This window comes from Apaloderma vittatum, unplaced genomic scaffold, assembly GCF_000703405.1.
Source record: "Apaloderma vittatum isolate BGI_N311 unplaced genomic scaffold, ASM70340v1 scaffold4869, whole genome shotgun sequence".
Lineage (NCBI taxonomy): Eukaryota > Metazoa > Chordata > Aves > Trogoniformes > Trogonidae > Apaloderma > Apaloderma vittatum.
The window spans coordinates 20,940-38,512 of NW_009735665.1; the positions used below are offsets into that span (position 1 = coordinate 20,940).

At 36.3% G+C, this 17,573-nt stretch overlaps 1 protein-coding gene across 1 annotated transcript in view; it reads left to right on the plus strand.

Annotated features, from left to right (window-relative positions):
* CEP135 (centrosomal protein 135kDa) overlaps positions 1–17,573 on the plus strand; it is a 34,244-nt gene that overhangs the window by 16,501 nt on the left and 170 nt on the right. The window contains exons 14-24 of the mRNA XM_009876652.1: positions 407–561; positions 2,641–2,756; positions 2,837–2,991; positions 3,486–3,541; positions 4,419–4,587; positions 5,605–5,715; positions 7,565–7,750; positions 8,700–8,909; positions 10,713–10,915; positions 14,520–14,624; positions 15,031–15,177. Of these exons, the coding sequence (XP_009874954.1) occupies positions 407–561; positions 2,641–2,756; positions 2,837–2,991; positions 3,486–3,541; positions 4,419–4,587; positions 5,605–5,715; positions 7,565–7,750; positions 8,700–8,909; positions 10,713–10,915; positions 14,520–14,624; positions 15,031–15,177 (1,613 nt within the window). The remainder of the gene's footprint in view (positions 1–406; positions 562–2,640; positions 2,757–2,836; positions 2,992–3,485; positions 3,542–4,418; positions 4,588–5,604; positions 5,716–7,564; positions 7,751–8,699; positions 8,910–10,712; positions 10,916–14,519; positions 14,625–15,030; positions 15,178–17,573) is intronic.

Below are 17,573 nucleotides of genomic sequence, written 5' to 3' on the forward strand. Positions count from 1 at the left end.
TCCCCCTGTGTACAAGCCTGACCTTGGTGCTGGGAAAGATTATATTTGCTTAACAGGATATTGTAGCCTAAACAACTTCATTTCTAGCACAGCATAAAATTTGATGAACAAATTCTATATGCCTTCTATAACAGTGTATCTTATTACATTTAATTCTGCTTCTGTCTCAGATTCAACAAGAAGCAGCTAACCTTGAAAAATCCAAAATGCAGCATGATATTTCAGAACTGGAGAAGAATATTCAAGGAGTAAGTGCATTTTTAGAAAGTGAGCTTTTATTCTAAAATAGGGTAGACTTTTCAAGAAATTTTGTTAGTTGTTTTCAACTTAAATGTATTTAAAAGCCAAGTTGTGACATCTTTCTACAACAATGACCTCGTTTTGGTTTTTTAAAATTTTTTAATTGCAGTTTGAGATGGAAAGGTGTGAACTAAAGACTACAGTCTCTATCCTGAAAGAGAGAATAAACTCTTTGGAAAATGAATTAAAATTGAAGTCCAGTAAACTTGCCCAGGCATCTGATGATTCTTCTCAATTTAAAGCTGAGATGTGCTCACTTCAGTAAGTCTAATTCAAAATGTGGTGATCTTTAACAGTTGCTAATGTAATGTTCTTTGTTCTGTGATTGTGCAGCAGGGTGGAGTTCCTGGGAAAGACCATAAAATATTTTTAAAATCACTTAGTACTGTTTTTGTCTTGAGGAAAAGTAAATACGCGTAAGGAAAGTGCTGTGGTGCCTTTTTGCAGCAAGCTCCTCCTGAACTTACTTGATGACCAAATATACTGTTGATTTCTATGGCTAATTGTGAATGAAAAATTTTTTTTTTCTTCCTGTTACAGTTGTTTCCTCTAACCACCATGTTCTCTGCTTATGCATGTTGCAGAACGGAATTTTAAAAGGATTTCCAAATGCTGTTTGTTAGGAGAAAGACAGGTTCCTTTGCAAGCTACAGCAGTAGGACCAAATTGTGCCATTTTTACAGAGCTGTCAGTAACATTGAAAATTTTGTGCCAAGCATCAGGCCTTGATATTCCACTATTTAGTGGTTCCTGGAGAGTCAGTCTGTAACAGCATTTTACTTGAGCTGATTTTCTTGTGTCACTCTTTTTCATTTCACACACCTACTACTGTTTTGAGGTTTCATATCTTATGATCCGTGGACACAGTCTATGGGGATTTGACCAACTTGCACAAAACTGGAGGCTCAAGTATACCCATGTATTTTTAAGGCATATTTAGACTTGCAGGATTATTGCTGCACTCTTCTTTTTCTTTTCTCTTTTTTTTTTTAAAAAAAAGACAACCAAAACCAAACCTGTTTTAGAAAAGAGCTCCCATCACCTATCGAAATGTGATGGAACAAGAAGGTGACTTAGGGAAAGTGGAAGTAGAATCTGGACAGAAATGTGGAAATTGGTTGAGGCAGAAATGAGACCCTTTGATGTAGGAGATCACTACAGGATGGGAAATGCTGTAGGTGAGATCTTTTGGATGTTTTACAAGGGAAAGCAGGGTCTGTGACTCACACCCTGTACCACCTCCCTGCTCTGACCAGGACTCTACTGCCCAAGGCAACAGTATGATAGCAGGGTGAATATCTGTGAAGAACTAGAGCTGAGAAGCAGGCCTTGGAGTTGATCTCATGCTTCCAGTTGTACGTTAACGAAACAATTACTGTTGTCTCAACGTTACCAACAAATACATTCATGAAAGTGAAATATCTTGTTTAGGTTCCTTATAATTTTCGTGGAAAGCATTGGTATTGTGAAAGAGAGGAGATAAGGAGTAGGGCTACAGTCATTTCAGCTATTGGTTCTACTTTGTGCATGGTGGCAATTTGTTCTAGCTGTGTTTGGGATGGCCCCTTTTATTTCCTCATCTCTAAAGTTTCACTATAAACTGAGTGAGAGGAATTCTTATCTGCAGACATGATGCATTCCACATTGGTGTTGGTGGTTTTTTTTTTTAAAATTAAAAGCTTCTTTAGCTTTTGTGGATTCCCACTTCAGAGGGATTTGTACTTCCTGACTTGTTTTGTAAATAATCCATTTGATTAATTTGGAGCGTTTTTTTCCCACGATCACTGGTATTTCTTGCTACGCGTAAAGGACTCTGTAGGTAGATGGTTTCATCTGTTTTTCACGCTCTTTCTTAAAAGTATAAACAGAACCGTAACTGTGAGTTTGGTTCCATCTTAAAATGTGGTGTGGCTGATAATCACTGCTATGAGCTCCAGCTCTGTATCTTCATAAAGCAAAGAGTCAAAAGACACAAGTAACGAGTTATATGGTGAAGAATAGCAGAAATCAGAGGAAGCGCATGTTTCAGATTATCGAGGTGGTTCCACTGAGGTTTCATGTCTCCATTTTGGAATGGTGTTAAGGTTGACTTGCTCCAGGAGTCCAGAGCAGCCAGGTAATGTTGCCTCAGCCACCTGAAGTAGTCCTCTCCCTCTCTCCTAGAGAGGGAGGGAGCAGACTGCTTAGTATGACACAACCCAGTGCTACTGGTTGGTAGGACAAAATCCCACCATGAGGTTAAGCTGGAACTATTCCAGCATTTCAAGCAGCTTAAGAGCTGCAAGTTGATGACCCTGAATAGGTCCCAAACTTCTTCCAACTGTGCACTGATTTTTCCAGACTCTTAAATGACCAGCTCCAGAGGTCTGTTGAAGATTTACAGCACCGACTGTCACTCAAAAAAGATGAATTGCAGTCAGCTCAACAAGAAATTGTAAAGCTAGAGGAGAAAATAGGTAAACACTAATTATTTTTATGCTTATATACTTTTTATATATTTTTTTTAAATAGAATGTAATTATTCTTTTATTTATAGATAGGTTAAACCAGAGGAGCACTTCACAGGATGAAGCCGTCAATGTCCTTAGAAGTACTATTACTATCTTGGACAAAGAAAAGGACAGCCTTCAAGAAACTGTAGATGAAAAAACAGAAAGAATTGCATGCTTAGACGACAACTTAGCTAACAAGGTATGTGCAGAAAAAGTACTAGTTTACAGTCTACCTGGGGATTTTAAAAGCAGTTATTTTCTAGGAAGGCATTTTGCCTTGATGACAAAGCATGTGCAGAGCCCTAGGCATCACATAAGCACTATGTTTGGATGTAGCCAATACAAAGAGTTGTTTTGCTAGCTCAGTATCATTGCAATTGTGATTGTTAGTGTCTTCCCTAAACATTTCAAGAAAATAAAGAAGTATTTTTTGCATTTTGCACGTGGAGATACTTATTGCGATAAAAGGTTTTAGCTTGAGGTGACAGAATCCATATCTGACTTCCATGGATTTTGGTGCCAAAATAATCCATTCTCAGTAAAGAATCTTGGAAATTTGGAAGTGTAAAGATGCCCTTACTTAGCTGTAAAGGATTAAAATAATGTTTTCAGTGTTAAGTTCTGTAACTTGAAGTATCCTGTTATGTTGCAAAATAGTAATACCTAATACATCTTTTGGTTTTATTTTCCTAGGAAAAAACAATTACTAATTTACGTCTAACTGTCTCTGAGCTGGAGTCCTCAAGAGAGTAAGTGAAGAATAGGATGCCTGCTTCAGTGATTTTCTTTTATCTAGAGATTTTAAAGGGAAAGCAGATGGCTGTTTTAGGTATTTGGTGAAATGGAGTTAATTCAGCTGAAGAAAGGTAAAGGAATGTAGTGTGTTGAGAAAGATGGATACAAGTTTTGAAGAGATTTTTCTCTGCAGTTATGTTGCAGGTTCTAAGATATTGTTAAGACAGCAATTAACAATTGTTTGTCTGTCTTTATTTTCCTAAACATTTCTTACTTCTCAGCTAAGAAGTAGCTTTTTGGGAATCTAACTACTCCACTAGATATTAGATTGACCCAGATAAAACTCAGAGCTCAACTCTTATTGGTAAGCTAGTTACTCCAGCTTAAGCTAACAGTACAGTCTTAATGAAAATATATTTAGGTAGATTTTAGCTGGCTTAATCTAGTCCGTTAAAATACTAATGCAAAAGTTTACTTTAATTCATGTATATTTATAGTTCTACTTTTTTGTTAATCTCTTTGTTACTCTTTTAATGTCTTTCAAGTGCAAGCTATCTGTCTTCTTCCTTTATGAATTAGAAAATATGCAGTGGCTAAAATACTGTAACTGCTACCAAACAGAAACGGAAGTACCTGGTAATTGCTGTTTGGTAGTAAGATACTACTTTGAAGTTAAAGATTAATTCCATTTTATTTGTGCATGTTGACATTTTAGATCCTTAGCTTATGCCTATGTTTAGACTTAGTTTGTTGGCTTTCAGAAAGAATTTTACCCTTTTTTAAAAAAAAAAAAAATCAGAAAACTTGCATATCCAAAATCCATATCTGACCATTTTCAGCAGTATGTGGTTTAGTATAAGGGACAACTTAAATATGATTTTCACTTGATAGCCAGATGAAGGACATGCTGAGCAACAGAGACCGTGAGATATCTAGCTTACATCGCCAGCTTGATACATCCCACATAGAGCTCGCAGAAACATTAAGAGTAAAGGAAATGGCTCTGAAAGAAAACAGACGATTGCAGGATGATCTAGCTACAATGGCCAGAGAAAACCAGGTATGAAGGCAGCATGTGATACTGAAGTATTAAGCCATTTATGGCTTGCTTTTGTACAGTGGTACAACAAAACTACTATATCCTCATTTTTGATTTGGTTTATTTATTGTCATTTCTTGCACACTGGGATATTAAAAATGACTGGGCAGAAATGGTAAAAGCAATTTATGTACTTAGGTGTAGTCAGTACAGTGCGAGAGGAGTCAACAAGCTTTCAGTTTAGTCACCCTTCCCAGCTTAAAAAAAGAAATCTAAGTAAAATAAATCTAGGACATAATTTATAGCATAAACATTTATGTTATTTGGCTATATCTCTTGACAGTTGCTATTTAATTGGTAAATTAATTGTCACTCTTCCCAATCATTATTGCCCCATCTCTTACTTGGAATTCTCTGGGTCTGGGATCCATGGCTCAGAGAGCCTAAAGTGTGTTCAGTCATGTTAATCCCTCACAGAGTTTGAGGAGTAATGAGTTGATTTTGTGCACCAGGTGGTTACTGCTGACCAAAAGCCTCTCAGCTCCAAGTGCATGCTTTGGATGTCTCTGTACACAGTGTGTGTATGGACAATGTAGAACAAATATGTCCGGTGGTTTATAGGGCAAGTAAAATTTTTATAGGGCTAAGCATTAGAAAGACTACATAGAGAATATGTGACTGTGCCTTCACTCAGGGATAATGAATCTTAAGTCTGGAAAAATCCTAGCTCCCAAACATCTCTATGTTGAATTTTCCAAAGATCAGTAGGTGTCTCATGAGGAAATGGGTGTTATATTCATTGAAACGGGTGTTATATTCATTGTTTTCTGTGATTATTCTTACCAGGAAAAACTCTTTGGTGTATCTAAGGGATATTTCTGAACCCTGCAAATCCCAAAGGGCTTTGACTAAATTATGTAAGAGTAGAACAGAATAAAATCTAGGACATATGTAATTACTTTGATTTACTCTGATTCAGTAACATATAGTGATTAACTTACTCAAATGCACTGTTTTGCCTTTATATAATCTCTTTAGGCTATCAGTTCTGAGCTTGAAGACGCAATACGTGAAAAAGAAGAAATGAAAACCAGGGTTCATAATTATATCACTGAAGTTTCCAGATTTGAGACTCTGATGGCTTCAAAGGTAAAAGTATAAACTGTAGGCAACCATTGATGTTTTCAATAAATCCATCGCTTTAGAATATAACACATTCTCATTAGGATGCAATAAACAAATTTAAAAATATATGATTTGGATTCAGTTCTCCCTGCCTGCCCTATTTCTTTCTCTTCTCTTTATTTCCTTCTTTCCTCTGCAGTGTTTCCAGCTAGTAGTGCATAAAATCTTCTTAGATCTGAAGCACTGATGAGTTCTGGCACATCACAATTTCATTGATTATGTTTCAGTTGGCCATAACACTGAATGACAAACAAATCATGTTTGAAAGTCTTTTTGCTTTCTGAGTTTTGACAAGGCAACTAGTAAAATACCTGGTACAATTCCATGATGGTAGGCAACAAGCAGCTTACATAATTGTTTTTAATTTTTTACACTTTTTAAGAAGAGCAAATTTATACATAATTCTGCAGGAAAGTATAAAAATAACACATTGTAATGTTTTCTCTATGAATGATAAAAATTCAGAGGTTTTGCTGTAGTGACAAAACAGTGCTCTTGTAAAAATGTATTTTATCCTGATACTTGGATTCAAAAGTGTGATGTATGCAAATTAAAACTTGGAATAATTTAAAACAAATAGAATTTCTGTCAAGACAACATGAACTGGCAAATTTATTATGTGACTTTGAATAGGAAAGAATGAATTTTGATGTGACTTTGACTTGCAAATACAATGAATAGATGTGGATTCAATCCTTTTTTACAAGTAGAAACTGAAGCATAAAAAAACCCCTGAAGGTCACTAGTATGTTAGCTTAGAACTCTATTTAAAACACTTGAAGTTTAGTTATTAAGAGTTTTATAATAAATACCATATGTCCAAAGAACTTCAGCTATAGATGTGCCACATCTTTGGCAAATGAGAATCCAGTTATTCCAGTCAGGTACCAAGAAGGTCTAGAATATACAGCCAGTGACCAGCTATGAAAGGTTGGTTTTGGAGGTTTTTCTAGTGTTAGGTCTAGATGTTGCCTGTGTAGACAAGGATTTACTTTTCTGCACAGTGTTCATTTGCTTAATCCTCAGTTTCTGTTTCCTAGTGCCCCACCTGTTTCTGTCTTCACCTTCCAAGTTCTGCAAGAAGCACAGAAGGAATTTGAAAAACGATAGTTTTCCTTGTTAGATAAGTCTTGATTTATACTAGCAACATGCTTATCTCACTGCATTTTTTGAAAAGATGAAGAAGAGAATGGAGCTAAATAAAAAAAGTAATCACTGCCTTATAATAAACACTTGCAGTTGGGCCAAATTAAAATTCACAAGCAACGTTTGTCCAATCATTGCATCACTTGTAAGTGCTAAAGCTTGCAGTTTTGTACTTTTATGCTTAGGTGTATTTGCCTGCTTAGGTGTATTTTCCTGCTTAGGTGTATTTGCCTGCTTAGGTTATCAGTCTTTCAGACACCGCTGTAATATAAATGTTTGTAAGAGTGCAGTAAGTAAAAGAGCTGAAAATTGACTTCTTGAAAAGGGCAGCGCTAGGATCAGTACACCTCAGTCACGTGACCCCTGACAGTGCAGAGAGATCCAAAATAACCCCTCCTGCAGGAGCCTTGAAACTCGTTAACAATTCCTAAATGTGAATACTTCCTTTTAATAAAACTGAATGCTATCACTGCGTTTACTTTGTATTTGGAATTGCAAAAGGCATGGCGTCCTTTAGTAGTTGCTAGACAGTGGGATTAATAAAAAGGAAAAAGGGCTCATTTCTTCTGAAAAAAACACAAAGATCTTGTGGGGAGTAGGCATGAAAGAAGATCATGAAACTTGAAGTTATGTTGATCACTGCAGAGTGATTTACTGTTTCATCTAGGAAAAAGAAAACCAAGAATTGTTAGAGAAGTTCCGAATGCTTCACACGCAAGCCGAGGACTGGGAAATGAAGGCTCATGAAGCTGAAGGAGAAAGCAGCTCAATACGACTTGAACTTCTTTCTGTGGATACAGATCGGAGGCATCTTCGAGAGAGAGTGGAACTTCTGGAAAAAGAGGTTCAAGGGGTAATAACCTGAGCAATGACCTTCTGTGAAGGAAAGTGGGATACATTCAAGTGTTTTTTACTGAAGTTAATATGCTCTTCTTAATGCTTTAATGGAAAATCCATCCTAGATGTGACTGTTTCAAGTGTAGACACTGAGTTTTGGAACAGTAACTTTGGTTAGATGTACTTTCCTTCCCCCTTCCCTGCTTTCACAAACTTAAAATCACAGTGTATATTTTAATACTTTTAGAGCTCTTCTGTTTGTTGGGTGATCGTTGCCATTAAGTTATTGTCTCTAAGAACGTTTTCTTTAGTTCCTTCGTAATATTTCCCTGTGGCTTTGTGAGTATTTTGTCAGCTTAGTTCTTAGATTTATTTGAAGCTTTGAATGAGGTATTTGATGCGTTAGTTGCTGGAGTAAAGGTAAAAACATGGTAGTAGTAGTCCAAATCCACAACTAGGATTCCACAATACCAAAACCTAGACCAACAGCATAGAAAGTAATGAGGCTTCTATTCTAGAAGGAATAACTTCATGGCAATGAAGGAAGCTTTAAAGTATAATAGTTGTGGGTTGACCTCATTTTGTCTCATGCTTTTAATTAGCCAGAAAGAGTTGGATACTTTAATGTTGTCAGCTGAGTAAAAAAATAGATAGTATTTGGGAGGTTTTAAGCCTAGAGTTCTCTTCTGAAGCTGGAATTCAGCCTCATTCCACTCTTGTGTAGTACTTGTATAATTCTTCAAGATGGTCATTCAAAAACTGCACAGATGGTTTATTAATTGTTCTTAGCTGTGATTTAGGGAGTGGGAAGGAATGTAATATAATTTCATAGGGAAAGTTAATTTTGAAAGGAAAAGAAAGTATTAAAATAACCCTCGTTGTTCAACAGAAAACTGTTAACATTAAACATTGATTCTATGATTCTGTGATTGAAGGAGTATCCATATTTCTTTGTCTTTGTTTAGCATATTGTTGCACATCAAGCATATGAATCTCAGATCTCCTCCATTACAAAAAATATGTCCAGGTTGGAGGAGGATGTTAAGCGTGAAAATCAGGCTAAGTCTTCTGTGATGGCAGACCTGGCTTCCGTGAGGGAACTCTGTGTGAAACTCGAGTCTAGCAAAGAACTTCTAGCTCGACAGCTGACATCCAAAAGCATGGATTATGAAAGGGTAAGCAGCAAAGGCAAATGTAATTTGCTATAGTATATCTCGTCCTTTAATGGGTTTTGGAAAACAGAATAAATTACTTCTGAGAGCAAGGTAATTTGCTTTATACCACTAGTTTTGCATTTATAGATTAATTACAAATTTTGCAGCATACAGATCTATATCTGTTGATTTTGTACAAAAAGAGGGAGTTTCTTTCATTCACTATGCCTATGTGGCAGCAGTAGTTTTTTGCCGTACCATAGAGACAAATTATATTTATTTGGTTTTATGTACTGTTTTTTAATTTACTCAAAAATTCCGCTTTTATATAAATGAATGGTTCCTTCTAAGGGGGCCAGTTAGCTCAGTTGATTGGAGCGTGGTGCTGATAAAACCAAGGTCGTGGGTTCCATTCCCATTCGGTCCCCATGTGTTGCCTGATCAAGTTGAGAGGCGTCCCTCCCTATGACAGGGAGGTTGGATTAAATGATCTCTAAGGTCCCTTCCAGCCTAGGCCATTCTGTGATTCTTGATTTAGGTATTAAAGACTTTTCCCTAACTGATTTTTTTCCATTAGATTGAAATTTAGATTCAATTGGAGTTCATTAGTTAATTTGAAATAGTTTAAACAGTTCTAAATATCCATGATTTCTGAACTTTTTTTTCTTTACAGATGATTGTTGTGTCTTTACTTAGTGACTTGCTCAGGCTTTCTGTTACTGTCATATTCAAGACCTTTAGAACAGTAGTTCTCATCCCCACAGGATGTGTTTTCATTCATAGAACTGATGAGGAAAACGAGCATTCCTACACAGCAAAAGCCAAGAAGCTAACTGTGAGATAAGCTGGTTAAAAAAAAGGGGGTCTAATAAATACTATTTTTTTTCTAACTGTGAAAAGCCTGCTGCTGTTAAAAGCCAGTTAGCATTCCAGGTACTGACCTAAACATTTCCAGCACTCAGTCATGTAGCTCCCAGTAAAACATTTAAAAGATGTGCAGCTTGAATAGTTTTAACTAAGTATGGTTTTAAATAATTGTAGGCTTTGTTTTGTTTAGTGAGCTTATCAATATCGGATAGAATCAAGACATGCAAAATTGCATATTTTGTGTGGAAATGGAGAAATAAGAGATAGGAACAGATCCTTATAATCTTTTATGGATACAATTTAAGAGAAGAATCAATGTGTTGCCTGATCTAGTTGAGAAGCGTCCCTGCCCGTGACAGGGAGGTTGGATTAAATGTTCTCTAAGGTCTGGGTCATTCTATGATTCTACGATCTGAAATAGAGAAATACTGAACAGGAGCACTACACAGGAAAACTAAGTAAAAGAACAGTATATTTGTCCATTTGTCCAGACAGTGCAATGTAGCAAAATGTTTTATAGTTTTAACAAACTGATACATAATTCCATGTTAACAACCATTCTAATAAAAAAAAATTGCACTTATCTTTCTTTGTAATGAGGATCTAAGGGACACAAAAACATTAGGAAAAACTTTTTCACTATGAGGGTGACGGCGCACCGGAACAGGCTGCCCGGAGAGGTTGTGGAGTCTCCTTCTCTGGAGGTTTTCAAAACACACCTGGACATGTTCCTGTGTGACCTTCTCTAGGTGATCCTGCTCTGGCAGGGGGGTTGGACTAGATGATCTTTCCAGAGTCCCTTCCAACCCCTAACGTTTTATGATTCTATGATTTCCTACTCTTTCCTACTTTTACAAAGCTTTCAATCATTTCTGGTTTTAGAACAACTGTTCATGAAAGAGAATTCTGTGTGTTTGTAAACAAGTGTATTAATAATGCATAAAATTTGTGCCCTAGGTTCTAGGTGAATTAGAAGATATAAAATCAGAAACAGAGTTGCTGAAAAAGCAATTATCCAATGAGAGACTTACAGTTCAGAACCTTGAAACATTGCTGGCTACTAGTAGAGACAAAGAATTTCAGAACCACTTAACATCCCAGGAGAAAGACTCAGAAATTCAATTGTTGAAAGACAAGCTAACGCTCGCTGAGAGCAAACTGTAAGTTTTAACAAGTGTGTGTATGTGTTCTGTGGTTTACAAAGAAGCTTTTCCTGTGTGACAAACACATATTCACAAAGTCGATTTCTTGATGTTCAGTATGCCCAAGCAGACTTTTGCAGCAATGTCTTATGACTTTTCCATGGCATCTTTTACTGAGAGGTTTTTCATTAATCACCACTCTGGTAGATGTCGGTTTTGTAGAAGCAGTAAACTTAAGCAGGAGTGCCAAAGGCAACCTACTTCAGAAAGAAGGAAGACCTTGCTGAGTTTTCAGAGTCTTGAGAATAAGCACTCTGTTTCTTTCTGGATTTGTCCCCAGTCTGACTGCAGAGAGCTTGCTTCCCGTTCTCTGGTGGTGGTGACTCTGTCTCCCATTGGGCAGGCACAGGAGGTGATGAGATCTTTCCTGAAGTTCACTTGTCTGGTAGAGCTCTGCCATCTTTTCAGTGCTATCACTAAAATGCTTTCCTTCCAAGCCTCTTGGTACATTAGTGCCCAATGGCAAGACAGCTGATGTGTTGCAGACATTACTTCCACTACAGATCTAGCCAACCCATGATAATTTGTGAATTTGTTTAGCTGTTGAGTACATCTATAAATGTGTGTATACATTGCAGTATGATTTGGGTGTTTAGCCTTTTGCATCAGTGTATCAATTCTAAAAATACTGCTCTCATAGATTCTGGTCATTTTAACTTTAGGAAGTAATCTAATTGAACTCTGTTTTTTAAGCACAACATCATATTTTTATTTGACTTCGGAGAGTTTAACTATGAGTTTAATTACTAAGAGAAACAAAATTTCTTAGCCTTGAACTATGTTTTATGTTCATATATTTGAGAGTATTCTGAAGCCCTAACTCCTGTAGAACAGTGTGGTTTCATCAAACATCTCAAAGCAAATTGAAAGTAACTTTAGATGTATGTAGTGCTCACAAAAAACTACTAAGCAGATGAAATACATGGTAAAAGTAAATTGCTTACCTACTGAAGATGACCATTGTCCTTCCTTTGATTAAAGGTGAGAATTATTTGTATAATATATAGTGAAGCCATAGTGCTTTGAAAAAGCTAAACTACTTGTGCTGCTCTTAAGATTAACTGTTAAGGAAAAAGTCTCATATCATTGATTGTTCCTTTGAAATACAAATGGAGCTGAACCTGACACCTACACTAAATCTGACCAGCACATTCCATTATAACCAACTGCAGCTTATTACGCTGTGCACCTGCCTGGAATAGATATCTTTTTAATAGTCTTGTTGAAGAATGACTAATCTGTTTGGAACAATGAAGTTAATAGGAAGGAGGAGTAGCAGCTGAATTGTATATGGTGATAAAAGTAAAGTCAAAGTAGAATTTCAGAATTGCTGAATTTCGTTTACATGGGAGGGAAAAAAAGTTAATTGCATACAAAGAACATAAACTGCTGGAACGTCCTGATTATGAAATTAAGTGTAAATGTTACCAAAACAAATAAAAAGGAAAGTAGGTTTTCCTTTAAGCTTCTTTGTGTACAAACATAAAATTCTGTTTAAATAACTTCATAGTAATTTTTTCAGCTTTTCTTCTGCACACATTTTAGGGTCCCTATTTGTTTTAAATATCAGTACTCCTATTGTTAATAGGATGGGATGTTCGAGGAAGAAGGAAAAGATTCTCTTGGAAGAGCAGTGGCTATTCTATTGAATTGTTTTTCTCTGCTTATTTCAAAGGTTCTACATGGTGCTAGGCACATATTCAGATGCAAAACCTAGTTATATATACTTTATTTTCTACTATTTGATTTATAGTAGTTGCAGTCTAAAGAACAGGAACTTGAAATGCTCATAGCTGTGACTGAAGGATCTGCCAATTATGTTTGTCTTATGAAATATAAAAATTCATTTGACAATATATATATTTGAAATATAAAAATTCATTTCAATTCTGACAAAAAGCATGTTTTGATAGTTTTGAATGTTATTTACAGTTTTGTACCTGTGCTTCCACTCTATTTATAAAATGGTACTGATATAACTTCTGACTTCAGAAGGATTCTTAAAATTAAGTTTAACTTGTTAAGTTCTGTGCTGTAATTCTGAGCTCTGTGAAGAGTGCATAGTTGTGTTCCTCAGAGTGCTATTTGCGTGATAGCACAGTAAATGAGATCTTCATGCTCCACAGTGATTAAGTGTTGACTAAACAGAGAATACCGAATAGCTGAATTGCTTGCTGCAAGCTCTGTGTATCTACTGTGAAAGAGGTAGATGACCTGTGAAAAAGCAGTATATCATCATGTAATCTTACTATATAATGGTTACTGTGCATTGGGGTTCAAAATTAAAATATTTCTTAGAGTGATGTACTTGATCTTAATTTTGTTTAAATATCATTGACGTGGAATAACCTCAGAACTCACAAAACTGTTTGCTTTCTTTCTTTATTTTACAATAATGATATTGGGCCCCGAATTCTTACCTCCATCCTGAAAGCATATGCCTGTCTCTGAAGGACTTAGAATAAGATGTCATCGAGACCTCATCTTCATCTCTTCTCAACATACTGGATCAAGATACCATTCTAGGATTTTTACTGATGTGTAGGGGACACAGGAAAATATATTCTGCGGTTCTTTTTGGATCAAATCTCTTGAGTAGTTTACATCTTCCTGGAGTCAGAGACCAGTGGGTGCCAGACAGGAAGCCCATGACTGAGCCAAGAGTGGAACAACTCAATTTTCAGAATTCAAATCCAGTGATTTAGCAATGAACTCTAGTACATCTTTGCTTTTCCAGAAGTGACTTTTGAACATTCCACCTCATATTGGCTTGGAGACTCTACAGAGTAACAGAACTGTCTAGATTCTGGTTTAGACAGCTTATTTTACACTCAATGATTTTTTTGTTGCTTGCTTTATAATGCCGTTAACCATGTTTTGCAACCAAACATTGAGTTGTCCAAGCTGATGATTTGCTAACAAGTTTATTTCATCATGTTACTTAAGGTTTTCAAGGCTGCTTTTCATTTTTGATTCTTGAAGCAGTTGGGCCCAAATACCAAGGGTGTAGTTAACAAGCTCTTGGACTGTTTTTTGCTGGTCTGAGCTTTCACTTAATTTGTTTCATTTGTGTTCGTTGCTAGCCAGATGGTTCCAGCGTACCTGATGTAATGTTTACTGAAGCCATATCGTTATGTTTATAGTTTTTGTGGATATTTACTGTTTTGTTCTTCTTGTTTCAAGTGTACACATAAAGACCATCTCACATTGCAACAGAGGATAGTAAATTAATAAATTAATGTTTTAATTGGTTTGCGTGTTTTTATAAAACATGTTTGTGCTTACCTTTGAAGGAGAACATGATGATGTATTATAGTAAGGATGTAGTGTGAGTCGCTTGCCAGCTTCTCACTTCTTTCTCGCCTTAAGTTCTTCCAGAAATACTGTTGCATCCACTCCATTCTCACTGCCTCTAATTTCTCTTCAGTTTGGTCTGTGTGAAGCAGAATGTTCAGTATCTACTTTTGTTTTATATTGTTCTAATTCATCTAAGTTCCTAGCTGACAGTGTTCAAAGAAAACTTTGTTTCTTCTCATGTTTTGGTTTTTTTTTTTTTTAATAGAAGCAGCTGTAATAGAGAAATTCCCATACTTCGAAGTAAAGTTGCACAGCTGCAGACTGACTGTGATGTTTTAAAAAGGCAACTGACAACTGAACGATATGAACGGTAAGATGCTGGGTGTTTTCAGTGAGGTGACTCTTCTCCTTCTTTTTCATTTCTAAAACTGTTGCTTTTTTCAATAGTGAGGAACTTTTATGGAAAATTGTTTTCCTGTTGTCATGGAAAAATCTAATATTCTCATCTCAAACTGCTTAATTAGAAAAAAAACACCAACGTATGCAGTTTCTTAATTCTCTCGTATGTTTTGTGAGTTGACTATTGCATCTAAAAAAGAAATAAATCCTTTTTCATGAAAACATAGAATGACATTACAAGAAAACAAGGTTCGTTGCTAAGTGCTGTGAAAATCACCAAGTAAAAAGATGAAAAAAACAAAGTTAGGTTTTCTTCCTTTAACACCCTGCACGTAGTACCAAAGTTTTCTGTAACTGAAATTGCTCTCTGTTGGTAGGGAGCGTGCAATTCAGGAAATGCGTCGACACGGCCTCTCTACATCATCATTACGGGCATCGCCTCCTCTCAGTTCAACATTAAGGTCTCCCTCCCATTCTCCAGAACGTAGCGTTGTAAGGACAACTGATCAAGCAGCAGCTGAAAAGTAAGTGATTTGATTTTAGCAGATGGTTTCTGTTTAAAAGTGAGGTTTAAACTATTTCTGAAAAATGCTTTTTTAATTAAATGACATTCTTACACATTTTAGGTGGTTCTAAGTTCTTCTTTTGTTGACTCTCCTACTATAAAGTATTGATTGGAAATAAGAGATACAAAATGCTCTCCAAAGACCATAGAATATAGTGGATTTCTATTCCTTTTTTTTGTTAATGGTCTTGCACCAGCTGACAGCTTCCAAATATGTCACCTTGCTTATTTTTACCATAAATTCTATCCTGATATGTATTGCAATTTTGTTATTATTAATAGTTATGTCCAAACAACGAATGGTTACTATTAAGAGAAATTACATTAAATTCTCAGGTACAGCAATGAAGGAAAAACAATGTATTGCAGAAAGTTCAGCTAAAATGCATTTGAACCCTACATGTTAGATGAAACCATCTCCAAAACAAGCACATAAAAATAATGTTGCCCAGAGAGATGATGGAGGCCCATCCCTGGAGGCCTTCAATATCAGACTTGATGGGGCTCTGAGCAACCTGATCTAGTTAAAGACATCCCTGCTCACTGCAGGGAGGTTGGACTAGTAGGTGACCTTTAAAGGTCCTTTCGAGCCCAACACATTCTATGATTCTATGATTTTTTTAATGGTCAGTACTTGCTGTGAATGTCTAGGTTCATGGTCACTAGAGTCCACAACAAAGAAATCAATATCAACCTCTCACCTGTTCAATTTCACTAACATAATTGTTCTTTTAGGGATCATTATTGTTTTAGATGATGTTTTAGATGTTATGTGTTACAGGTCTGATTATTGAGTTTATATCCTGCCTGTCTTATACTGCATAATAAATTGCAGTGAAGAGTGCAAGGACAGAGAGAGATTAATAGGAGATACATATCCTATAACAGCTCTGCATTGCACTGTAACAGCTTATAAATCGAACTATCAAACTGCTAAACTTGAAAAAACAGAATTCCAGATTGATAATATATTAAACTACCTTTTTTTGTTTTGTTGGTAAATACATATGGCTTGTTCTTAAGGTTACTTGTGTTAACAAAAACACAAGGTTTCCTGAGCATTGAATTCAGCATGACATGAACCATTGTCAGCAATTTTTCTTTTGTGACTTTTTGGACAAAGCAAAAAAAAGGAGACTAGCAAATGAGATATTGATAGTGGGGATGAAACAACAGTTATGACTTGTGCTTTACTGGTGAGCCATTAGGCAAACCCTCTTCCATTGCAAATCAACATTTTGACTGAGAATGACGGATAATATATTTCTGAGCATCGTTGTCATAAGTAGAGAATTGTCTTTAGTTTTCCAGCAAATCCCAGGAGCAATGAAAACAGTCCCATTGCTATACCTGAAGAATCCCATTCAGTGAACTGTTTTCATCTTACTATTTGCATACTTCGTTTTAACAATGACAGCTCAATACTGCATCTTATCAGAAAATATCCCGTTTTCATGAAGTATTGGTTTTTTGAAGAAAGTGGATTTTAACAACTGAATTCATATGTGGTTCAATATTTTTTACTATCTCGCCTTTTAAACCTATCAAAGAAGTACTACATTAGAATGATCTCAGTAGTACTATCACCATGTTTCACTGTACTTATTTATTCCTTCCTGGGAGCTTACAACAGCCACAGCAAAGTGTACTCCGTAATTACTGTTATGTAGTGTTACAACTGTCTCTTTCTCTTAATCTGATTTTCATCTTATCAAGAAATTTTCTCTTATTCCTTGTCTCACATTTATGTTAAGTATTTGAGCAATGAGTCAATGGACTCAGGCTAGAATTTTGGTAATACGCTAATAGTTGACAGGAGTAACAGAAGAGAATATGAGGAGGCTAAATCAAATTACTACTGTTTATCCTAATATTCATGTTAAAGGAGAAGCCTCTGCCCAAGCATTCACACACCATTCAAGGAGCTGCACATCCACCGCCCGAGACTTTTACTGCTGGGGCCGGAGTCCCTTTGCAGTGGGTGGCTCCAGTGAGTTCACGGGTGCCCCTTCCGACTCCTCACACTCTCTTTCCTCAGGCTCAACCCTAGATTTCCTGAAGAAGAATCTCTGACACAATATATGCCAGGTGAATTTACTGAGTGGTGCTGTGGTATAGAACAGCTTGAGCTGAGTGGCTTCAAAGGTGGACTGTGAACAAAGAAATCCCTGGGAAATTATACCCTTACAATCTGAGCTCCACTCACATGGCAGTTCAGTCCAATATTAATATTTGGGTCTCCAGACAAGCTATTCCTTTTCTTATCTCAAGGATGCAGCTTCTGTTGATGGAAGCGGCTACCTTATTTTTCTGGTTTGCACCTGTTTTGGGGCCTTTCTTCATGTAACTTAAGTA